Source organism: Oryx dammah, unplaced genomic scaffold, assembly GCF_014754425.2.
Source record: "Oryx dammah isolate SB20612 unplaced genomic scaffold, SCBI_Odam_1.1 HiC_scaffold_29, whole genome shotgun sequence".
Lineage (NCBI taxonomy): Eukaryota > Metazoa > Chordata > Mammalia > Artiodactyla > Bovidae > Oryx > Oryx dammah.
The window spans coordinates 49,479,433-49,505,209 of NW_024070213.1; the positions used below are offsets into that span (position 1 = coordinate 49,479,433).

The 25,777-nt window shown below is 41.3% G+C and overlaps 1 protein-coding gene across 4 annotated transcripts in view; it reads right to left on the reverse strand.

Annotated features, from left to right (window-relative positions):
* Positions 1-883: 883 nt before the first annotated feature.
* CUNH12orf75 (chromosome unknown C12orf75 homolog) overlaps positions 884-25,777 on the reverse strand; it is a 45,418-nt gene continuing 20,524 nt past the window's right edge. Inside the window, exons 3-7 of one of the 4 annotated variants that reach the window (XR_005719918.1) lie at positions 8,942-8,977; positions 8,053-8,132; positions 7,031-7,067; positions 5,346-5,481; positions 884-1,752 (exon numbers count right to left, since the gene is read on the reverse strand). Coding sequence is in view for 2 of the 4 variants with exons in the window: in XM_040234813.1 (XP_040090747.1) it covers positions 1,730-1,752; positions 8,053-8,132; positions 8,942-8,977 (139 nt within the window). In the remaining 2 variants the exon portion in view is untranslated. Of the gene's footprint in view, positions 1,753-5,345; positions 5,482-7,030; positions 7,068-8,052; positions 8,133-8,941; positions 8,978-9,970; positions 10,195-25,777 lie in introns of those variants that run through there. The other 3 variants (XR_005719919.1, XM_040234814.1, XM_040234813.1) reach the window with 3 other exon arrangements.

Sequence of the window (25,777 nt, forward strand, 5' to 3'; positions counted from 1 at the left end):
ATCCATAAGAAAACATCAGGAAATCCACACTGAGGAAAGCACTTAAAATATGTAGGCTTCAAAAGTCTCAAGTCATTGAAAATAAGGAAATTCTGAGAAAACACCAGGAAGAGGAGACTCAGGATGACAAATGCAACAGAATGCAGTGGAATTTGGGGACATCCCTGGTGGTCTGGTGGCTAAGACTCCATGCTTCCGATGCAGGAGGCCTGGGTCCCATTCCTGGGCAGGGGACTAGATCCCACATGCCACAACCTAGATCTGGTTTGACCAAACAAATAATTTAAAAAAAAAAAAAAAAAAGAATGCAGTGGAATTTCAGGCTGGATCCTGAACAGAAAAAGGATGCTAACAGAGCAGCTTATGGAATCGAGTGAGAGCCTGTAGTTTAGTTTATAGCATTATACCAATGTTTAATTTCTCAGCTTTGACAAATATACTATGTTTATGTAAGATGTCAGCATTAAGGAAGGCTAGGGAATGGCATTTAAGAACTTTCTGTACCACCCTTACACTCCTCTTTAAATCTAAACTTGTTTCAAAATTAAAAGTTTTCTAAAGTTAATCTATCTGTTATCTCTATGGGATAAACATGATATTTCACCTAAATGCCATTATGGATGTGTGGATATGGGACAGGAGTACATGTACCATAATCATTTCTCAGTGATTCTAATCTTCAGATTCTTTTTTCCAAATCCATTTGAAGTCCCTATGATAGTTGTATGGAATACATAAGGTAATGATTTTCTTGTGAAAGATTTTGTTCTTTTCATAGCAATCCATTTATACATTATTATTTTTATACTGATGTATTATATCTACATATCACAACATGTGACTTATTTGAAAGTGTTCTTCCAAAAAATAGACAAAATCCAGGTAAAGAGGGATAAAAATGTTTTAATTGTTGAAATACAATTGAGTGATTTACACTGCAGTATTAAGTGGATACACAAGGCTGTTATCACATTAAGAACTTTGCAAATATCCCACTAACCATCCCAGTGACCAGTCCTTGAAAATAGTACAGAATTAACATGATAAGATGCTTTGATCACACACAGGTAGAATGGGAGACTTGATGGCTATGAAGTACTTGTAGTTACATAAGCCCCTAATTAAAGAAATGAGGAAGTTAATCGAAATGTACGTACGGCATGCAAACCTCAGCAGTTGAAGTATTGCCATGTAATGTGTTGTTCCCAATAAAGAAACTCCTTCAACATTTAAATAAAGCTGAAAACCAATAGTAAAAAAGGGAAAGAGATAGCAGGAAGTATCAATTTAATCAATTTTACAGCTAAAAATCAACATGAAGTAGAAATAGTGAAAAATAACAAATATATTACTTTGGGTAACTCGTTGATAGTGCCTTACTATTTTAAGTTATAAATAGATGAAGGATTTTAATTTATAAAAACTATCAAAAAAGCATCAGTGAAAAGACATGATCTTCATGAGCCGTGGGGATGTTCAGGTGAGAACCCAGCAGGGACATAGAGACCAGCTGGGCAAGAACCCTTCATAAGTTTGTCTTCTGCAGGTGGATCACAGAAAGTTCCATATCCAAGCATGTTGTTTAACCAATTCCTTTCTAGTACTACAACATTCAGTATGTACCCATGGTTTTAACTATCAACTAAGAATTTGGGGGGAGGGGTGGCGACTGTTTAGAATTTCCTTGGAAATGTCTGTGCGCATTACAAAATCCCATGAAGGAAAAATTTCATCCAGATCTTGATGAACAGGCTATGAGGGTGATAAACAAAAAAAGGGGAAAGAGTTATTAGGAAGCATGAAAGGCAACACTTAGATAAAAATACATCAGCATTAAGCCTGCAAATTATTTATTGATTTTCTTTTCAGTAAAACACACATTCAACATCCGTTTAACATCAATATGAGAATGAAAATGTGGCCAGCATAGGGTGAAGCACTGATGACACTTATATAGAGACAAAGGTGGATGGAGAAAGAGACTTCTCAACTTATAATTAAACTGTTGGTTGGTCACAAAGTTCACCTGAGTTTTTTCACAACATCTTATGAATCGAACTTTTTGGCCAACCCAATACACCAATGAGATGATGCCCAAACCTAGTTACCCATCAACAGCACAAAGATACAGATTGTTCAGCCACAACTCCATTCCTTTCCTGCTCAGTCAGACCCTCCTGGGAGGGGGCGAGCTAGCCACATTATCTCCCTGGGGATCTGATGTAGCAAGCCCATCCACTGGCATTTGAGAAGCATTACTGCACCGGCTGCACTCCATACATCTAAATGGGCAAAACTTCCACCCTTGGGTCATCTGTAGAAGAAACTACACATCTGGAGATAAAGCCAATTTTAAGAGATTCTGAAAGTGAAAGTGTCAGTCACTCAGTCGTGTCCAAATCTCTTTGCGACCCATGGACCGTAGCCCACCAGACTCCTCTGCCCTTGAAATTCTCTAGGCAAGAATACTGGAGTGAGTTGCCAGTTCCTTCTTCAGGGGATCTTCCCAACCAAGGGATTAAACCTGGGTCTCCTGCATTGCAGGCAAATTCTTTACGATTTGAGCCACTAGCTTCACAAAGTAACTAATACGACTGTGAACTTGGGTCACTAGATTTTACACATATGTTGTTCAGTCACTCAGTTGTGTCTGACTTTGGCAATCCCATGGACTGGGGGATGTCATGCTTCCCTGTCCTTCACCATCTCCCGGAGCTTGCTCAAACTCATGTGCATTGAGTCAGTGATGCCATCCAACCATCTCATCCTCTGTCGTCCCCTTCTCCTCCTGCCTTCAGTCTTTCCCAGCATCAGAGTCTTTTCCAATGAGTCAGCTCTTCACGTCAAGTGGCCAAAGTACTGGAGCTTCAATTTCAGTTTAAGTCCTTCTAGTGAATATTCAGGACTGATTTTATTTAGGATGGATTAGTATCACTTCCTTGCAGTCCAAAGACTCTCAAGAGTCTTCTCCAAAACGATAGTTCAAAAGCACCAATTTTTCGGTGCTCAAAGTTTTTTATAGTCCAACTCTTACATCCATACATGACTACTGGAAAAACCATAGCTTTGACTAGATGGACCTTTGATGGCAAAGTAATGTCTGCTTTTCAATATGCTGTCTAGGTTGTTCATAGCTTTTCTTCCAAGAAGCAAGTACCTTTTAATTTTGTGGCTTCAGTCACCATCTGCAGTGATTTTGGAGCCCAAGAAAATAAAGTCTGTCACTGTTTCCATTGTTTCCACATCTATTTGCCATGAAGTGATGGGACTGGATGCCATGATCGTTGTTTTTTGAATGCTATTTTAAGCCAGCTTTTTCTCTCTCCTCTTTCACCTTCATCTAGAGGCTCTTTAGTTCCTCTTCATTTTCTGCCCTAAGGGTGGTATCATCTGCATATCTAAGATTATTGATATTTCTCTCAGCAATCTTGATTCCAGCATGTGCTTCATCCAGCCCAGCATTTGATATGATGTACTCTGCATAGTAATGCTCAAAATTCTCCAAGCCAGGCTTCAACAGTATGTGAACCGTGAACTTCCAGATCTTCAAGCTGGTTTCAGAAAAGGCAAAGGAACCAGAGATCAAATTGCCACCATCTGCTGGATCATTGAAAAAGCAAGAGAATTCTAGAAAAACATCTATTTCTGCTTTACTGACTATGCCAAAGCCTTTGTGTGGATCACAACAAACTGTGGAAAATTCTTAAAGGGATGAGAATGCCAGACTACCTGACCTGCCTCTTGAGAAATCTGTATGCAGGTCAGGAAGCAACAGTTAGAACTGGACATGGAACAATAGACTGGTTCCAAATAGGAAAAGGAGTACATTGAGGCTGAATATTGTCACCCTGCTTATCTAACTTATATGCAGAGTACATCATGAGAAACACTGGGCTGGATGAAGCACAGGCTGGAATCAAGATTGCAGGGAGAAATATCAATAACCTCAGATATGCAGATGACACCACCGTTATGGCAGAAAGCAAAGAACTAAAGAGCCTCTTGATGACCGTGAAAGAAGAGAGTGAAAAAGTTGGCTTAAAGCTCAACATTCAGAAAACGAAGATCATGGCATCCAGGCCCATCACTTCATGGCAAATAGATGGGGAAACAGTGGAAACAGTGGCAGACTTTATTTTCTTGGGCTCCAAAATCACTGCAGATGCTGAATGCAGCCATGAAATTAAAAGACATTTACTCCTTGGAAGAAAAGTTTTGACCAACCTAGACAGCATATTAAAAAGCAGAGACATTACTTTGCCCACAAAGGTCCATCTAGTCAAGGCTATGGATTTTCCAGTAGTCATGTATAGATGTGAGAGTTAGACTATAAAGAAAGTTGACTGCTGAAGAATTGATGTTTTTGAACTGTGGTGTTGGAGAAGACTCTTGAGAGTCCCTTGGACTGACTGCAAGGAGATCCAACCAGTCCATCCTGAAGGAAATCAGTCCTGAATATTCATTGGAAGGACTGATGCTGAAGCTGAAACTCCAATACTTTGGCCACCTGATGTGAAGAACTGACTCATCTGAAAAGACCCTGACGCTGGGAAAGACTGAAGGCAGGAGGAGAAGGGGACGACAGAGGATGAGATGGTTGGATGGCATCACTGACGTGATGGACATGAGTTTAAGTAAACTCTGGAAGTTGGTGATGGACAGGGAGGCCTGGCATGCTGCAGTCCATGGAGTTGCAAAGAGTCGGACATGACTGAGCGACTGAACTGAACTCTGCATAGACGTTAAATAAGCACAGTGATAGGGTACAGCCTGATGTACTCCTTTCCCAATTTGGAACCAGTTCTTTGTTCCATGTCCGGTTCTAACTGTTGCTTCTTGACCTGCATACAGGTTTCTCAGGAGGAAGGTAAGGTGGTCTGTCGACCACCTTTAAGAATTTTCCACAGTTCGTTGTGATCTACACAGTCAAAGGCTAAAGTGTAGTCAAGGAAGCAGAAGTATATGTTTTTCTGGAAATCTCTTGCTTTTTCTGTGGTCCAGTGGATGTTGGCAATTTGATCTTCTGGTTTAGGTCAAAAAACAAAAGCATCTCCAATCTCTTCCATAAAACGTCTCTTCTCATCAGCATTTCTGTCCAATAATTTAAGCTCGGACGCCATATATTCTGACGCCTCATGATAAGTACTACTGAGGATGTTTAACTATTGAGTAAACGGACAGCCTTTCAATGCAGAAATTTTCTCAGATAATTCAAAAGAGGTAAATTGATTGTTCACCAGTAGAGTTAAAGAATGGGGAAAGTTGAAAGGAGAGAGGGATGGCAATAAAATAGTGTCTGTTTTCATACCAATAGCCATGAGCAGTAGGGAAATATTTGAGCTCACCGTCTAACATTGGCTGATGTTGGCTGATTCACCAGCAGTGTGGCTCCACTGTTATCAGGAAATTTCAGATCCACATACAAAGCTTCCACAATCATCTTGTCTAACTCTCACATGTGAAAATTGAAATTGGGTGAAGCTGGGAGAAAGTGAGGGATTCATCTAAGATCCTGTGTTAATACAGACCTGCCAAGTCTCCTGATCTCTGTCTACACAGTACTGCTTCCCACTCTATTCAGATGCTTTCTGAAATATACCCTATTTTCAGGAGGGTAAACACTAATGTATGCTTATTTTCAACTGGATTATCTTTTCTATTTGATGCAGATAATAAAAAAAAATACAGTCACATCAGAAAAAAGCAACAGGGAACTTAGAAATCTACATGAGATTTAGAACTCTTAAAAATACTAGAAACAGAAAATCTCCAGCAAGTTCTTAAAGAGAAACTCAACACCCTAATATGGATATGAGCACTAGGGAATAATGCTCCATAATGTTGTAGCCTTGATGAGAAAGTCTTTGAAAAAGCTGCCTAATATTGTTGTATTTCTTATCCCAAAGAATCCAGTTAAAGCTTCCATGTCCCTTTCCTCCAATAGAAAAGCTTATTTGTCTCCATTTGTGAGCTTATTCTGCACCCCATATCATCCCAGACACCAGTACCCATACTGGCTCTGAGCAAGAAGTTGGTTCAACATCAAATCAGCCTTGCTTCTGGCCTACCAAGGGCTGGATTCTGGTTATAAAAAAGGATGACAGTACAATGACGATGATGATGGTGACGATGACAGTGACAATTACAGCAGAAGGCACCATTGACTTTATATTTAATCTTAACAAGACCCCTTCAAGATAAACACCAGGGGAAGTAACTTGCCAGGCTAGTAACGGAAAGAGCCTGAATTCAAATCCAAGGCTGTCTGACTCCCAAAAGAGAACAGGCTATCTCAGGAGACAGAGCATTCCTGATCATCGGATGTTCAGCAAGACTGAAGACAGGCAAGATCTAAGCATTGCATGCATTGTGGGGCAAGTGAACTGAAACTCTTTGGCTCTGTGGTTCCTCAGTATCTTTTAGAGTATCTGGTACCCAGAGGGGTAATGAAAGCAATTTTCCCTGTATGCTTGTTCTTGTTCATCATATCAATATAATTCTAACTCCACACTCTTCACCAGGTCAACCTTTTAAACTTGGTCTATAATTTTACTATTCCTTCCTGCAAAACTGCATCTTTGCACACAAATGACTACCTATCTCTATTGGAGTTTTGGTACTGATAAATCTTCTCTCTGTATATCAAATACCCCTGGCTATTGCCAAACATTTAATATTGATCCAAATCTAATTCCCAGCCTCTCTAGTCTTTCCTTGTCTATCATTTTCAAGGTCATAGCCCCTCAAAGATTTTGGCAATGAAGAGTGAAACCTCAGTGAGTCTAGGCAAACATGTAGCTTGCTCTTATTTGATGAATTAAGTTGCAGTTGAAAAAAATTAAGTGAAAAAAGGTAACTGCAGAGAAAATCAATCTAATCATTAAAGACTTCTTTACAATAAAACATATTTGATTCCACAGATTTAACTGAAAGATGAGATCCCTCCTAATCTTATACAGAGCATTATTAATATCTACAGTTCATTCATCAAGGTTAAATATACAGAATTATTTAGAAAAATATACAGTACCTCTTGATTATTGAGTCATGATATTTTTTCTTCTAATCTTAAAAAAGAAAATTAAGAAAAGTTAAATATTCAGCTACAAAGAACATATTCCAGTTACCCATAGAATTACAAATAGCTGGGATATATACATATTTGCTAGTCTAAATCATCAAGTAGAGAAAAAGCAATGAGGAACAAATAACCATGGTATGTTAAAAATAATATAATATTTTATTATATTTGTGTACAAATTAAATTACATATTATACCTATATAATTATATGTGTACATATCAATAGTTCTTTAAAAAACCATATATCAGACAACTGTATAGTGATTAGTAAATCAGCATTCTTTACAAGCCACATTAAAACTTCACTTTAGCAAGAAGCTATCTACAAGGCTGCAATCATACCTATTATCAAAAGGACTTCATTAGCCCCACAATTACTAACTACTAAAACTCAGAAAAAGGAGCCTCCACTTCATTTTGTTATACAAAAGGCAGTTAATTTTCTTCTAATCACCAGGCTATTTACCAGTTACATTTATAAGGTATTACAAGAATTCATCTTTATGTTCTGCAAAAATGCCATAAATTTACTGATACATTTGCTTTCACACTGATCATCACTGAAATTAATATGAAATTTAAAATATCCATGTATCAACCACAGACAGAAGCTAACTGTTGCTCTGGAATTATTCTCATCGCGTGGGTGGCAGTTTCAACAAATGATTACAATGAGCACATATGGGTTTTTGTTGTTACTATTGTTTTTTTTTTCAGGCCATGCCTGGTGGCATGTGGGATCTTAGTTCCATAACTAGAGACTGAACCCATGCCCTCTGCAGTGGAAGCTTGAAGTCTCAACCCTGAACTGCCAAGGAAGTCCCAAATATGGTTCTTATACATGGTTCACTGAAACTCAGTAATATTTAGGGTGAGCCAGGCAAGTGGAAATATCAATTTCACTTTTTTTTTTCCACAAAACAAAAAATTAAGCATGTAGAAACAGTAAATATCACAGAGTTTTACTTACTTTTCTGCACAGTCTTTGTCTGATTGGACACCATATTGACAGCTTCAGATGGCAGACCAACATACACTCCTCCATAGTTTCTTGATGAAAAAGAAGCAGAGAGAGAAAAGTCAGACCAAACTACATGGTTACTATACATTTGCAGGAAGTGGTGATGTCATGGGAACTTTCAAACAATTATAGAATTATTAAACTAATTTATGACTTTTCAAAAGTAGAATTCAGAATAATACTGTCCTTGGAAGATCATTGTTTTTCTTTGTTTAAATAAAAACTACATATAAAAAAAGAAAGCTGTAGTCTTTAGATATTTTACTTGCAATGAGAAAGAAGGAGTTGGGATTTTTTTAGAATTCAGTGAAGTAATAAATATCAGTGGCGTGACATGTTACAGTTAATCAGTCAACGTTAATCAAGAATTCCCCTAATGTGGTAGTAGCTGCTATGAACACACAAAAACACTTTACGTGTAGGTAGATATAAAGAGAGGAAAAAGAGAGAGGTAAGGAGTAATGACAGTAACGTATAGTTAATCAGAGGATGGAAGGATGGAGGAGGCAGAGGAAATGAAGAGATGTCATGCAATTTGAGAGAATAGCTCATCCAAAGTCCACGAGTGGAAACAAGCACAGGCTGTGTGCACAGGACAAACCACACTTGTTTGGAAGAAGCAAAGATAATGAAGAACTCTGGGCAAGATCTTTCTCACACTGCATGCTCCCACCTGTATTCTCTGTGCCAAAAGTTTTCCTGGAGGAATCAGTATTATTGGCAATGTGCTACGCAGGCATCAATTAAATTTGTGAGTTAAATTAATTTGTGTTAAATTAAATCCATGAGGTGTGGCCAAAATCATTCAAATTAAAGGCAGCTTCAACACTAAACATACCTCCTCTTGTCATCTTCTGTTATCGATTCTTCTGTTCTAAAAGATCAAAAACATTTGATATGAGCCGTTTGGTTACACAGAGACTTCATTTTTGGTTCTGAGCAAAAGCGGACTGACGAGTTAAAGACAGTTTTGTTTCTTTCAAGTTCTTCCATCGAGTATTTCAGTAACACAGTATGCTGTCTTTACAGAGAAAGGAAGTGGAGATTTGGAATTTATCTGCTGAACACTGGGCATACACACAGAAAATACACCCATAGAGGGCAAAAACCACCCTGTGATCTAATTTGTCCAAAGTGAGCCCATAATCTAAATTCACCAGCTAATGATCAACCTCATTTACCTCTTGATAAAGTTGGATCATTTTTTAATTCAAAGGTGTCAAAGTCATACTGTAGTAGACCCAGTGCTATGCTTACTGAAGTGGTATAACACTTTTAGGTGCTATTTACAACTTTTAATTAAAATGGATTTATAACCCGTCAGTACAGATACTAGGAAAATGATGATGACAACCTTGTTCAAGATTAGCAGAACCATTTACTCCAGTTCTGAATGGCCAGCATTATCGTGAAACTGTTTTTGAAGCTGTAACTGGCAGATATGGACATACAGAATGCCTCATTTTTTGCTACAGATATTCTTTTCCTATCCAGTGACATATGTGTGTATTTTAAGTCTTTCCCCTTTTGTGTGATTCAGCTCAAGGATATACTCAATGTTTTAAAACATATTTATATATTATATTATAATATAAAATAATTATATTTATAATATAAAATAATTATAATTATGAAATATATTTATATATTCCCCAAATGTAAGAAAATAGTGAATTATTTTTAATCTATTACCTCATAAATTATTCAATGCCCTAAAACCCAACTTGTATTCTCTGTATGAAATTAATCAATATCTTATGCATCTAATTTACATGAAATGATAATGTAGCTGCCTCATTTACTGGGTAATAAATTAAGCTTCAGATATATTATTAAATCTTTAAAAATACCATTTATAAAGACTTACCAGATAGCCATTTCTTAAACCATCAAGTAAGTTATAATTCCTGCCTTTATCTACATGCTCCCTTCATTCCACAAATGATTATTCTATGATACAAAGACTGGAGCCTAAAGACTACATGGGCAAAAACAGCATCATCAGTGAGTCCTTCCTGTGTGTCAGATTCCACATGCCAGGCGTCCACATGCACCAGCGTGGTTTCTCCAACAGTTCTGAGGAAATAGCTGCAGAGAGCCAGGTAATGAACAAATACGCAAGTCCAGCAAGTAAGACCAACACTGATACCCCACCCATCTGACACCAAAACCACATTCCACATTCCAGTTCACCGCTCTGCCTCTCAAACAGGAAGATGTTAAAGCGAAAAACACTTCCTGAGACAAACCAACATGGTGGCTTCCCCTAGAGTGGGCGCTGCCTCCACACCACTCTTTGCAAAAGCTTTGAGCCTCATGCCTGCCTCGTGTAACTGCATCAGGCACTTTGCTCCTGTGACTCTACTGTTTCCTTTAATTCTCATCACAATCCTGAAAAATGGGGATTTGTTGTTGTTGCTGTTGTTGTTTAGTCAATCAGTTGTTTTCAACTCTTTGCGACACCATGGACAGTAACCCACCAGGCTCCTCTATCCATAGGATCTCCCAGACAAGGATCCTAGAGTGGATTGCCATTTCCTTCTCCAGGGAATCTTCCTGACCCTGGGATCGAACCCACCTCTCCTGCATTAGCAGGCAGATTCTTTACTACTGAGCCACCCAGGAAGCCCAAAATGAGGATTAGTCACATTTAAAAATGAAAAACTGAGACTCTGAAAGGTGGAGTACTATACCCAAGGTTACCTGGCCAAGTAATAGAGCCAGAATTCAAAACGAAGGTTGCTGTACGATAGAAACTAATACAACATGGTAAAGCAACTATGTTGTTTTGTTGTTGTTGCTGTTGTTATTATTGTTCAGTCACCCAGGCGTGTCTGACTCTTTGCAACCCCATGGACTGCAGCACGCCAGGCCTCCCTGTCCCTCACCATCTCCCAAAGTTTGCCCAAGTTCATGTCCATTGCTTCAGTGATGCCATCTAGTCACCTCATCCTCTGACAGCCTCTTCTCCTTCCGTCCTCAATTTTTCCCAGCATCAGAGACTTTTCCAAAGAGTCAGCTGTTTGCATCAGATGACCAAAATACTGGAATTTCAGCTTCAGCATCAGTCCATCCAACAAGTATTCAGGGTTGATTTCCCTTAAGATTGACTAGGTTGATACTCCAATAAAAATCAGTATATGTGCGTGTGATTTTTGTGTGTGTGATTCCAGCTCCTGCTTCATAAACTGTGAGCCCAAGCTAATTTGTATCAGAGAAACACCTCTATCTCCCAAGCTGGATCTCTCTGATTTTATCATCCCATTTATAAGAGGGAACCAAGGTGGCAGAGGGGTCTTAGTCAATGTTTTGTTAGCATTAGACCTAAGCCTCTATGCTGTCAGGGGCAAGCAATCTTTTACATCTTGTTAAATGGCTACATAACTCATTTTATGAGTCATGTATTGAAGTTTTCTCAGTAGAAAACCTCTCCAGATCAGCAGTTACATTAGACTGTATTCATCTGAACAACCAGGTCCAAATCAAAGTTAAATCAAAAAATAGTGGCTGATCTAAACCAAATTTCCTTGTGGACAGAGAGGGCCAAGCCACTCTGGATGCCTGAGAGCCAAGTGCTGCCCTGTCCTGTTCAAGAGGACAGCAGCCTCTTAGCTATGGTGACGTGGTCCTGCCCTGCCTGCACTGGCTGTAGCCTTCAGAAAAAGAAATGGTTCATCAAGCAGCAATAAACTTTCCTGGTAAGAGGAAGATCTAGAGACGTTAAGCATCTAAAAAAGATACACATTTGGTGTGAAGACCAGCTTCTTTTGAAAGGGCCTTTCTTGTTGATGAAAAATGGACATTATCTCAGGGCAGTTCAAAACAACTGGGGCGATAAATTTATCTGACTGCTAAACAGCTTAGCAAGAAACTTTAGTCTTCAGAATTCTAACACCTGGGAAGATTGACAAGTTTGGGATAATGCCCTGGCTGTCCAAATACCTGGGTTGCCCGACCTGTGCACCATCTTAAAGAATCACTGTACTTGTTTCCCCTCACTGAGTGTATTTTGAAAGATCCTGTTATCAACTGGCCTTAGTAACTCACTGACAATTTTCCTAGACATACAAGTGCCAAAGACATACAAAGCCTCTGAAGCATGAGATGACTCCCACAGGGAATGTGTAGAATATGAATTAAAGGCAAACAAACCTTAGGTTTTGCTAACCTACCGCCTGTGCAGCCTCGTTGTAGGCACATGCAATGCAGATTTCAGTTCATTTTCTAAAGTGATGAAAATAGCCTGTGGTCGGGCCAGGGCACCCCCCTACCACGGGGCCCTTGGAGGAGCCACTGATCTTCATGGAGGCCTTGATCATTTTTCTTTCCTGGTCACTATAGCTTTAGTGCAAGGGCAGTGACTACTGTGCAGCTGTGATTGCTGATGCATCACAAGATCTGTTCCCAAGAGCAGGGAAGGAAGTGGGGAGGGAGAGCAGGACAGAAAGCCATGTAAACCCTGGCTTGGAGAGAAGGAGCCCCTGACAGAGGCTAGAAAGCCCTTGCTCGTGGCCATCATAGCTCTATTTTCTGCCAGCACTAAAGACAAAGAATGAGATGACTTCACCCTGGAGTCTTTGTTTAGAAAAGAGAAACCGAAGCTTGAATTAGTCCATGCTGGGAACGACAAAGTAAAAAGGAAGCTGATTCACAGTAGATGAGCTGGAAGAGGCCAAACCACTCTGCCTGTCCTGACAACACTGCTCAGGAGTTCACTGGTCCAAATATCTCCACACATTCAGCCCATAATCCTGCTCCCTTAGACAAGGAGCAAGTGAACATACACCAGCCAGCAGAAATCTCCTAGGGAGTAATGGAAATGAAAACAAAAATAAACAAGTGGGACCTAATTAAACTTAAAAGCTTTTGCACAGCAAAGGAAACTACAAACAAGGTGAAAAGACAGCCCTCAGAATGGGAGAAAATAATAGCAAAGGAAACAACTGACAAATAATTAATTTCTAAAATATACAAGGCAGCTCATACAACTCAATACCACAGAAACAAACAACCCAATCAAAAATTGGGGAAAAGACCTAAACAGACATTTCTCCAAAGAAGATATACAGATGGCTAACAAACACATGAAAAGATGCTCAACATTGCTCATTATTAGAGAAATGCAAATCAAAACCACAATGAGATACCACCTCACACCAGTCAGAATGGCCATCATCAAAAAGTCTACACACAATAAGTGCTGGAGAGGGTGTGGAGAAAAGGGAACCCTCTTGCATTGCTGGTGGGGATGTAAATTGATACAGCCACTATGGAAGACTGTTTGGAGATTCCTTAAAAAACTAGGAATTAATCCACCATATGACCCAGCGATCCCAATACTAGGCATATACCCTGAAGAAACCAAAACTGAAAAAGACACATGTACCCCAGTGTCCATTGCAGCACTATTTACAATAGCTACAACATGGAAGCAACCTAGATGTCCAGTAAGATGAATGGATAAAGAAGCTGTGGTACATATATTCAATGGAATATTACTCAGTCATAAAAAGGAACGCATTTGAGTCAGTTCTAATGAGGTGGACAAACCTAGAGCCTATTATACAGAGTGAAATAAGTCAGAAAGAGAAGTATAAATATCATATACTAACGCATATATACAGAATCTAGAAAGATGGCACTGATGAATTTATCTGGAGAGCAGCAGTGGAGAAACAGACACAGAGAACAGACCTATGGATGTGAGGGGAGGGAAGGAGGGAGAAGGTGAGATGTACAGAGGGAGTAACATGAAAATTTACAATACCATATGTGAAATAGATAGCCAATGGGAATTTGCTATATATGACGCAGGGAACTCAAACAGGAGCTCTGTAACACTCTAGAAGGGTGGGATGGGGAGGGAGATGGGAGGGAGCTTCGGGAGGGAGGGGACATGGGTGAACTGTGAATCAGCTGATTCTTGTTGATGTCTGACAGAAAACAACAAAATTCTATAAAGCAAAATTATCCTTCCCAATTAAAAAATAAATTAATTAAAAAAAGAAAAAGAAACCTCCTAGGGCAGTAATCCACTTCTAAATAACAGTTCTGAAACATAGTTCAGGAATCAACGATCAGGTGCCTACAAGCAGAGACACTGAAGATGGGAAATGTGGATGAAGGCATTCAGGGACAAGAATTCCCCTGAATTTACCACAAATGGGGAAGAAACCTTGAGAATAAAGCTTCTACCAAGAGAACCAAAACACAGGGGTATAGGAGGTAAGGGACCACGTACCATAAATCGAACTGCCTAGAAACAAAAACGGAAAGGTAACTTTCACCAAGTTCCCTCCCTTTTTCTCCTGCCCCAGCCCCAATTTCACCACGACGGAGGCTGACATCAATAAGGAGGAAGGAAAATCTGCACGAATTATTAATACCAAGGGGTCGACAGCTGGAAACAACTACGTGGCCTGTCCAGACAAAACCTGCTCTTGCAGGGAAGCTGTGTTGGACCCTTCCTTCCCACACTGCGGTGCAGGGGCAAGGACTCGAGCAACACCCTCCTCTGCCACCTGGCTCCCCGTCAGGTTCCACCAAAGGGGATGCTCAAGAGACGTAAAGTGCAGGAAGGGGGGGAAGGACTGCCCTCTCCAGCCCTGCGTGCTGCTCCTGCCTGCAGTAGCCCATGAGCTGGTTAGTGGGACCAGCCTTGTTAACACTCTTTTTCTGGTCATCACAGCTCAAGTGGGCAGGCCATGGATACTATGTGGCCTCCAGCTGTGGTTCCTGCTGGATTACAAAATTCAGATGTGACACCAGCCTGGCAGTGCCCTGTCCCCAGAAGTTAGCATCCCAGCCCCAGAGAAGCCCCTCCTCTCCCAGCTCTTAGACTCTGGCAACCCCAACCTTTTTCTTTGTCACTCCTTCCCCAGGACTGGTAGCCACTTCCTGATATAATGCTCCCTATTATCTTAGTCTTCCTTTCTCACATCTTCAATCCTCCATGACCTGCTTAACCAATTCCTAATGGTAAATTCTCTCTGCTAACATAGCTAATGTGGTTTCCTTTACCCTAAGTGGACACTAACTGATACATTACTAGGTAGAAAGAGTAAAGTTAATCTTGCACCCCCTGGACTGAAGGTGTGTGTCTCACTAAAGTATTTAAAGGATGTGTTATTTCCTGTTTATCAGGTCTAATCTCTATAACATCATCAATGTATTAGACCAGTATGATGTGCTACAAGGTGTCAATAACATCAAGATATTGCAGAATACAGAATGAGCGGCAAGACTACAATGGTATACTGTTGACCCTACCAGGTAAAAGCAAACTGCTTCTGTAATCCTTGAAAACTGGTTCAGAGATAAAGCATTCGACAAACATTGCCTAACAGAAGCTTAGGGCTATTGTTTTCAGTAAAGATATCGTATGTTGAACAGCAGCTGAAGTTGGAATCATCATTTCATTAAATTTAACAAGAATCCAGTCTCTAAAATAAATAGGCCTTCTGCACAGGCCAAACAGACAAGTTAAAAGGAGATATGAGAAGTGTCTTCATGTTTTCATTTTTCCACATCTTTGGTGGGGGCACTAATTCCTGCAACTCCAGGAATTCAGTGTTCCTGTTTGTATATTATTCTGGTACAGAAGGGAAATTTGATGGGTTTCTACTTGACCCTTCCTACCATGACAGCCAATGTGGGAATTCTTTCAGTTTCCAAATACATCTACTCTGATTATGAACTCACAAACAAAGGAAATGAACAGAGCCTGGGATCTGCAGACTACTGGACTCACCACAGTTTTCAGGTTAGCCAAAATTCCATTGTTTCCCTGACCACTATAAGCCCACACATGGGCTGATGGCCCAGAGTGGCATATTGCATCCTCAGGCATTAATATCAACCAGAGCCAGTGCCTAGAAATCTCTAGAAGGTCCAGGTACTTCCTTCTGTTCTGGGCACAGGTGCTCTAATGAACGGACACAACTCTGAAGACATGAAAGAATCTCTATCATGAATGTATGCAGCCATGTTTAAAATCCCTCAAGAGAATGTGGCCTTAATCACTCCGAATCTGACTTGAGTCTGGAAACTGGGTTAAGAAGCCATGCCTTTCCATTGTGATGATCTCAGTTCAAGTTTCTGGCTCACACACCAGAAGTCTCCCTCTTGCAAAATACATAAAGGGAGAAAAGGAACCTTAAGGCCATGTTTCTCATTTATCCCTAGGGAGAGTGTAATCAACTAGCTATTCTTAAAATTCCTTCCAAGATGAAACAATGTGCCTCTTCACCCTGCTGCCCATGATGGTGAGTATGCCTATCTTGTCTTGGGTAACTGAGCTCTTGATTTTTTTTTTTCATTGGAGTATAGTTGCTTTGGGGCTTCCCAGGTGGCTCATGGGTAAAGAATCCGCCTGCCAATGCAGGAGTCACAAGAGACGAGACGTGGGTTCGATCCCTGGGTTGGAAAGATCCCCTGGAAGAGGAAATGGCAACCCAATCCAGTATTCTTGCCTGGGAAATTCCACGGACAGAGAAGCCTGGTGGCCTACAAAGAGTCGGACATGGCTGAGCAACTGAGCATGCATGCACGCATAGCTGCTTTACAATGTTGTGCTAGTTTCTGCTGTATACCAACATGAATCAGCTATAAGTATACATATATCCCCTTCCTCTTGATTGGGTGGTTGAGTTCCTGACCTCTGCTCCTCTAGGATCCCGTCCCCTCAAGGAAACAAAGAACCCATTTCAAGGGCAGCATCGCCCACTGTCACAGCCACGTTACAGAGAATGACCCCCCTGGATACTCCCTTCACTATGTGTTTCTCAATTGGCTCAGTGCCTGGGGAAGGGGCTCTCCTCTGTGGTGGGGAGCAGCTCACACTTGAAAAATCCACACCAGCATTCCTATCTCCTCAAACCTTTGGATTCCCTCCTCCCCATCACACCAGGAAAGTTCTCCCCTGGTGAGAGTATAAACTCCTTCAGGTAAAGTTCATCAACCAAGTTGACTAAACTGTTGAGAGTCTCAGCCATGCAAATGAATTATTAAGTCTAGAATCTGTTAAATAATAAATTCAGTCTCCTTATACACTCCTTCCTCCTTGGTCTCACATCCTTAGAAGCCATTTCTACACATGTTCCCAAGGATTGTGGTAAAAGAAATTTACAAAATCCTGCAATTACTTAGCAGTATAAGCTCTTTCCTCCCAGGCCAGACTTTGTGCTTGTCCGTGGGAGCACCCTGAGATCTGATCTGATCTACTTTTGGGTCCAATAACAGTAAGGGTTGGTTGCAGCAGGTCCTGAGGAAGACAACCACCCCCTAACAAGGCAACCACCCAGGCAAGGGGACCCAACTCCATGCCTCCTACCCAGCTGGTCTACCCCATTCCAAAGGCCCTGCTAGGAAAACAGAAAGTTTCTGGCTGGCAAAGATTGGGAGAGCAAGTCAGTTCTTCGTTAGCTCCACCTCAATTCTAATGTAGGCCAGTCTTCTGCTTGAGAGAGAGGAAATGGGAAATAGAAGAGGCTAAAATAGCTGTCTCTAATCTAACCAGGGACTAAATGCCCACAGACTTCTCCCGGAAATGTGGGACTGAATCTAAAACAGCTAACAGAAAGCCCTGCCAACTAACACTGTTCTAATGCCCTACTTTGACAAATGCAGCAAGTTGAGAAAGTCACACCACCACCCCACCTCCCCCCCAGATTTCTGACCTCTACAACTAAGTGAAGAAGAGGGGGAAGTATGGAGAAGCAGGTAGGCTGGCATTTTTATTCAGTGGTATAGGCAACCACATATTTGAATAATTTTAAGGGTCTGGAAAGGCCACGATTTAAATATAGTTTGATTTTACCTGGTGGCAAAAATTACAAATTCAAATTCTCTATTATTGGCCAGGTGTGCCTCAGTGTCAATGTCGGGAAAGACGTGTGAGAGAGGGGCTGGAACTAAGAGCTGGGGTTGCTCTGTCCAGTTTACAGTTGTGCCCAGGAGGCATATTAGAAGAAGACATACTCCCTGGGTCCAAAGAGTAAAAGGACAAAATAGTACTAAAGGACTTATATTAATTGTAGCAAGTAGTTTCCTCCATTTTCAAATCCCCAAGAGCTAATACTCTACAGAGTAAACTTATGTGATAAACTTGTTTTCTAGAAGCATGACTAAAAGCCTATTGGTATATTGCTTTCTCTAGTTTCAAGACAGTGTCTTCTTTCTGAGCATATACAGTATTTGAAGTGGGCTGCCCTAGTAGCTCAGATGGTAAAGAATCTGCCAGTAATGCAGGATACCTGGGTTCGATCCCTGGGTTGGGAAGATCTCCTGGAGAAGGGAATGGCTACTCACTCCAGTAATCTTGTCTGGAGAATCCCATGGACAGAGCCTTGACAGGCTACAGTCCATGGAGTGGTAAAGAGCTGGACATGACTGAGTGACTAACACACACACCCAGCATTTGAAAATTTGTGGAAAGTGACATCATATTTGAGAAAAGAATGTAACAGCATAATATTACTTAAACAAAAGACCACATCCCATCCTAAGGGGAAAAAACCTTTTAAACCACAGAAAAAAAAAAACACTTCCTAAAAGAACCATGGAACACATATTAATAATTTTGGACTAGGCTTATAAAAATACACTGGATATTTAATTACCATTGGGTCTCCTTTTGTTAGCAAAGACTTAGTTTCTTTTATCAAAGGACAGGTGTTCCAGGAGAAAGAAAAGGTTAAAGCCACCCACTGAGTTTTACCATAAGCTCCTGCAGTAAGGTCACCCGCTTCCAAGCTTTGACTCAGATTCTCAGCCACTGCATCAATAAAAATGTTTGGAGAGTCAAGCATGATTGAAGGTAGACCACTAGTCTATCATCTCCCCCACTTTGGGGACTGCTGAAAAGCTAAATTCGCAGTTAATAGTTTAAAAATGACACATCCTTGCAGAGTGGTATAGTGTTTAGTGATTTCTGTCTCACCAAAGTTGCCCTGATTTGAGGCCATGTGAGAAAAAGAAAAAAAAAAAGCAACCGTTAGTTTCAAAACTACTTTCTTATATCTAAGTTTCCACCAAATACTTCTAGCCCACTTCCGGTGAAACCAGCATGGTTCTTTTCTAACCCTTCTCAGATTGACTGTCTATACTGACCAGATTTGCTAGTCACTACACACCTGTCTGCTTCCTACTAGCTTTGCACATCTTCTCGAAATGAACCAGAGACACTGACTTTCTCTCTGATTATAAATAAGCTCGGACTGCTTTTAAGTCAAGGCTCCAGAAGGTGAGCTGCCTTCCAACCAGCTCCGTGTCTGCGGTTGCTCTCTGGGGCTGGCTGGCTTTCCTCTGCCTGTTCTTTCTTCATTAACGTATTTTGTGCATTGTTGCTTAGTCACTAAGTCGTGTCTGACTCTTTGCGACCCCATGGACTGCAGCCCACCAGGCTCCTCTGTCCATGGATTTCTCAGGCAAGAGTACTGGAGGGGAATCTTCCCCACATCCCCACCCAGGGATGTTAGAACCTGCATCTTTTGCACTGACAGGCAGATTCTTTACCACTGAGCCACCAGGGAAGCCCATTTTGTGCATGTACCTGTATAAAACTAAATAGCCACAACAAATACCTAAACCCTCTCATCAGTTTATACCATTATGTGAAGTCGCTCAGTCGTGTATAACTCTTTTTGACCCCATGAATTGTCGCCTGCCAGGCTCCTCCATCCATGGGATTTTCCAGGCAGGAATACTGGAGTGGGTTGCCATTTCCTTCTCCAGGGGACTGAACCCAAGTCACCCACATTGCAGGCAGACTCATTACTGTCTGAGCCACCAGAGAAGCCCCTTCTTATTCCACTATGAAGTCCATTTATCAACGATCACGTAGAGACCTTATTCTGAATTATATGGCAAATACAAACCACTACTTTTTTTCTTTTTCAGTCAGTCAGTCAGTTCAGTCACTCAGTCGTGTCCAACTCCTTGCGACCCCAAGAAGTGCAGCACGCCAGGCCTCCCTGTCCATCACCAACTCCCAGAGTTCACTCAAACCCACGTCCATCGAGTCGGTGATGCCATCCAGCCATCTCATCCTCTGTCGTCCCCTTCTCCTTCTGCCTCCAATCCCTCCCAGCATCAGAGTCTTTTCCGATGAGTCAACTCTTCGAATGAGGTAGCACTTGGTAATAAAAATATTTTCATCACTATATTTGCTTAGTTTCTGGGTTGCATAAAATAGCTGTCCTCAGGGACCAACAGAAGGGTTTCAGAGGTAAAATAATGAACCCACAGCATGGATACATTAGGTGCATTTGCCAGAACAAACTCAGATGATAATTATCAGGCAGCCGCCAGCCACTCCACTTAATATCTCCTCAAGCATGGTGGCTACAGTTGCCTTAAAATTCATAAAGTTCTTATTTCCCGAGCCTTCCAGAACAACATAGTTCCGTGGCAAAGAAATTATTTATTTTTCATTTATTCATCAAGAAAAGTGCTCTAAATATAGTGTTATTCTTATTAACGACGATCTAAGAAGTAGAAAACAGTCTGTAGTCTTTTCTTTTTCGCTATTTGCAATGTAACAAAAGAAGCCAAGCTTGCTGTGATTTGTAAACAGTACAATTTCAATATGAAAACCTCCAGGGATCATTTGTGTCGCTCCAATGATCTAGTTTTAGTTACCATTCATGATCGACTTTGGAATAAGCTTATTAATTGACAGTGTTTCCTTCTACCCACTCTACAGTCCTCCAAATAAAGTGCAATCATTTAATTTTCTCTATAAGAGGTTTTTTCGATGACTCCTGCTTTTCAGAGAAATTCAAATCAATTCCACCAAGCATTCAATTACAAATGATTTTGGACAGAATTAATGTTTTATCACTGACTGTTTGGGCCTATGTGTAATATCATTCATGTCTTCACAATCTCGAAACGCCTTAGGACAGTAGTTAGCTTTCAGTCTCTTTCCTTGGTCGGACCCCTTAACCAATGTTGGTCCCTTTCTTTCTTCCAGAATGTATAATATTACTGGAGAACTTGAGTAACATTTGCTCTTTGTATGGCATTTAATGGGTCAAGAATTAAATTGCAATTTCCCTACCCCTCTCCTGCTCTTCTTCTAAGAAGCACACAGTGTTGGATTATTTCAATACTGGCTGTAGAAGTATCCTTTGCTACAAGGCAGGCAGGAATGTTCTTTCCTCCTTAAGGAAACTTGCTTTCCCCTGATATATCACTTTTCTCAAAACCTAGGGAATAAGCAGCTAGTTGTCCCTTGTCCCAGTGTCTCCAAACAGGAGATGGAGCCAGAATACTTCCAATTTCCCCAAAGCACTCTTTCAGCTGAGGTCAATTTTATTTTCACTCCAAAATTCTCCTCTTTGGCATCAGAACCTTGCCATAACAGACCCCGGATGCACTGAAGATTTTGGCCCTGATTCAAAGGTTTTCTTTCTCACCATCATTATCTTGGGCAATTTTAAATCCCATGAAAACCATTCAGTCGACCTCTTGCTTCACATTTTGCTAACTTCCTCTATCCCAACAATTTTTACTGCTCTTCTAATAACTTACTCCCAGGGGTGCTCCACGGAGCTTAGTTCCGGCAACTATTTCACCTCTCATATTTTAGAGTAGACAGTCCCACTCCCTGGGGGGAAAACAATCTTCCTTTGATCTCCCATCCCCGCCGCCCAACCTCAAAGAAGCCTCCGGTCCACCCACACTCTCGGCTCTGCCCTTGTATCAGCCCCTTAGTGCTTCCCCTCCCCCTCTCTCCAGCAAGTGCCTTGTAGTCAAACATTTCAGCAATACTTGCTGGTCACCAATCCCTCTCTGTCCTTGAATGAACAAGCCCAACTGCTTCTCTGCCTGTTCCTATTCCAGAGTCCCACCGAGGAACACCTAGTCATGCGTTGATGAACAACCAATGGGAATGTGAGATTTCTAACCACAGCGAGGCCCTCGATGCACTGGGGCTTCTCCCAGCAGTGATTCATGACAGAGGCACCGCCAAACCTTTTCGACAACCCTTAAACCACCTAGTAATTCTGGCTACAATTTATGAGGGAGGGGACAACACATAATACCAAGTATTATGCTAGGATATTAAATATACTGTATCGATAACCATCCTAACCCTTAAGAGGTTACTTAACTTCTCTGTGTCCCATCTCCCCATTTGTAAAATAAAAAAGCACTACTGTCTTCATCACACTATCGGGGTAGCGAGTTAGACGATGTACTTCAAGTACTGGAATTCACTCTACGGTATGCTATTAAAATGGAGAATGATGGTGATAATGATGAAGATGGCTACCTTGAACAGTTAATATCATCCCAGTGTTATGATGGCACTAGTGGTAATGAATCCACTTGCCAATGCAGGATACGCAGTCTCAATCCCTGGGTCGGGAAGATTCCCTGGAGAAGGAAATGACAACCCGCTCCAGCGTTCTTGCCTGGAAAACTCCATGGACAGAGGAGCCAGTCAATGAGGTCTCCAAGAGCCAGACACACCTGAGCACGCGTGCACAGTAAAGGGTGGAGAGAAGTTTAAACTCGGGTCTCTCTGCCTCCAAAATGCAGGTTTTTTCAACGCTAGGTACTCTCTTAACCCCAGAAAATGGGTAAAATTTTTGAGTAGTAAGCTACCTTTCCGGAGAAGGCAATGGCAACCCACTCTAGTACTCTGGAAAACCCCATGGATGGAGGAGGCTGGTAGGCTGCAGTCCATTGGGTGGCGAAGAGTCGGACACGACCGAAGCGACTTAGCAGCAGCAACAGCAAGCTACCTCACCCTCAGAAATCAGCCTTGCATGCCACTTCACAGAGGAGAAACAAAGTTATCAGATACACTCAGATCTTTAATTAGGAGAGGGCTCAGCTGACACAGATGTATTAGACATGGGAAATTTAAAAAGGATTCCAAGGAAACTCAAGACCAGAGATATGTAATTTCAGCTTTTTAAAAAGACTGAGGTTTGATGGTAACTCATTCCAAGATATTTTTCTCTATAGCTGTTACCTTCCATAACAATAAAACTGCTTTGTCAAGAAAAATCTTAATGAAATATCACTTTACAAGTTTTAAGTGAAAGAAGTATTTGAATAACCTTGTTTAAATTGAGTGGCTATGATCTTTTATTTTCAACAGCAAACATTAAATTTGATTCAACTTGTTTAATACTGTTTTTATTCAAAATATATTTGTAAAACACACACACACACTGAAAAGTAAATCAAGGGGTGAGATGAATTGAGAGACTGGGATCGACATATATACACTACCATGTATAAAACAGGTAACTACCACGAACCTATTATATAGCACAGAGAACTCAACTTGGTGCGCTGTGGTGACTTAAATGGGAAGGAAATCCTAAAAAGAGGGGATATATGTATGCAAATGGCTGATTCACTTTGCTATACGGCAGAAATTGACAGAGCAGTATAAAGGAACTATACTCCAATAAAAATTAAATCAAAAGATTATTTTGAAATAATATGAAAGTTGACCTACATGGAGAACCTGCTTTTTTTCTGCCTGCCCCGTTATAATTCTCTCCCATTTTGGTAACAGCATCCCAATTTTTCTTTGGTGTGGGAACCACTGCTCTGCCACTATTTAAAGTTGGGTGAGGCTAGCGACACTGATTGGCTCCAGCAGTTGGCACGTGACCAAGGCCTGGCCAATGAGAAACCCATGTTCCCCTGGCACACTGACTGCTTCAGAGAGGGGCACCTGATCCCATGTCCTGGCCAGGGAGAGCCTAGCGCTATGACTTGATCAATCTTCAGGGAAAGAGAAGCTCTTTTTTCATGGGAATTAAGCCGATGAGATAAAAACTGGCCATCTCCATCACCACTGAGGAAAAGCTGCCTCAGAATGGAGCCAAACACAGGAAAGCAAAGATGAAAGAGTTTCTTCCTGTCATTCGATCACCTGGATCCGGCTGTGACTAAGGCTGAACCCCTGGAGCTTTTCCGTTACACGTGCCAATAAATTCCTTTATGTTTGTTTGTTTAGGCCAACTTAAGCTGGGCTTTTGCCATTTCCAACCAAAAATATCCCAACACAACCTATCTGTGCCAAATAGCTAAGATAATTCACTGAAATAAAATAAAAGCATGGTTGACTTTCAGGTTTGTGAAAACAGTCGATTGTCATCAAGCTGAATTCACTTCTATTTTGTTCTGCATGTGAGGGCTCTGTGGTTTAATTTTGATGAGAGGGAGTGAGAAAAACAAAGTCTCACTCCCTGATATACATGTAGGTCTGTCTTATGATGATTAAATTTCCATATATCTTTACTCATGCTTTCTTCCTACCTCAAGTTGGTACGGTGACCCTTCTATGTTTTTGATCCTTCTTGCATGTTTTAGAATCTACATCCATCAATTATTCCCTCCCTCACACAGATAACCCCTCCCCAAACCACCCTCAGCTTTTCTTACTCTACTAGTTCCTATACTTTCACCTGTCGGTGCACCCCATCTCCTCTGTAAAAATAAACAGAGAAAGAAAATCAAACTTCAATATATAAAATCGCCCATCCACACAATCAGGCAGAAAGAATCACAAAGAAATGGAAGAAAATTATGTAAAATATTAATGCTGATTGTCTCTTGTCTCTCATGGTAGAATAATAGCTGATTCTTTTTTTAAATGCTTTTCTGTGGTTTACACATTTCCTTAGTATTTATTTTATAACAGAAATATATTTCTCAAAATACGTTTCCTCTTTAAGCTACCGCGTTTTTCCATCCCTTACCACCTAATATTGTGAAACAAAAGACCAGGCGTCACTCCCTCACTGCTCGTTCACTGCCACGCTGACTCCACTGGTACTCACTCCACTCAGCTGGAACCACACCCCGCAGTGAGCAGTGTGGCCATCGCGTTGCGTCCAATGGCTTCTCTTCTCCCTTTAGCTCGTGTGACCTCTTTGAGTCATCAGCCGTCCCTTCGCCTGGCTCGAGTTTGAAACAATACAGCTATCGTTTCACCTCAGGTTTTCCTTTCCTTTCCTTCCCTATTCAGTCGTTCAGCAGGTCTTATCGATGACATTTCCAGGTGCGCCCTGAATGCATCATCGCCTTTGCTCCTTTCCCACGTCCTGTCTGCTGTCTGACCCTCTCGTGGCCTCAGCCCCACTACTGCTCTGTGCCTCCAGCCCTCCCCCATCTCACACAGCCCACTGCCCTGGGAATCATCACCCTAAAGCCCAAACACAGTCATGGAAGTCCCCACCTTAAAATTCTGAATGGCTCTTGAATGCATATAAAAATCAAGTACCGTGACCGGCCTGCCACCAAAGGCCCTTCACAGCTGGTTCCGGCCCATCAGCCTCATCTTCCACTTGTCTGAGCCTGTGCCACAGGCTCCAGGAATACTGGCTGACTTTCCAGAAGAGCATGAGGCTCTCTGGTACCCATGGGCCTCTTTTCGTGTTCTCTCCCCTGCCCTGCCACTCTTCCCCTCCCCCCTCCCCACACAAACTCCTGTTCACCCTTCAAGACCCAGACTAGCATTATATTTTGACTATTTTAATAATTAGCACTTATTACACTGTAGTTTGGTCCCCAGTAGATACTGACCTGCTCTAGGGCAAAAATATCATTTTATTTATTATATCCTGGTTTCTTGACTATACAAAGCAGGCAAATAATAGTAAAAGGGAGATACTGTAAAAATCCCAAACCGTCCCTAGAG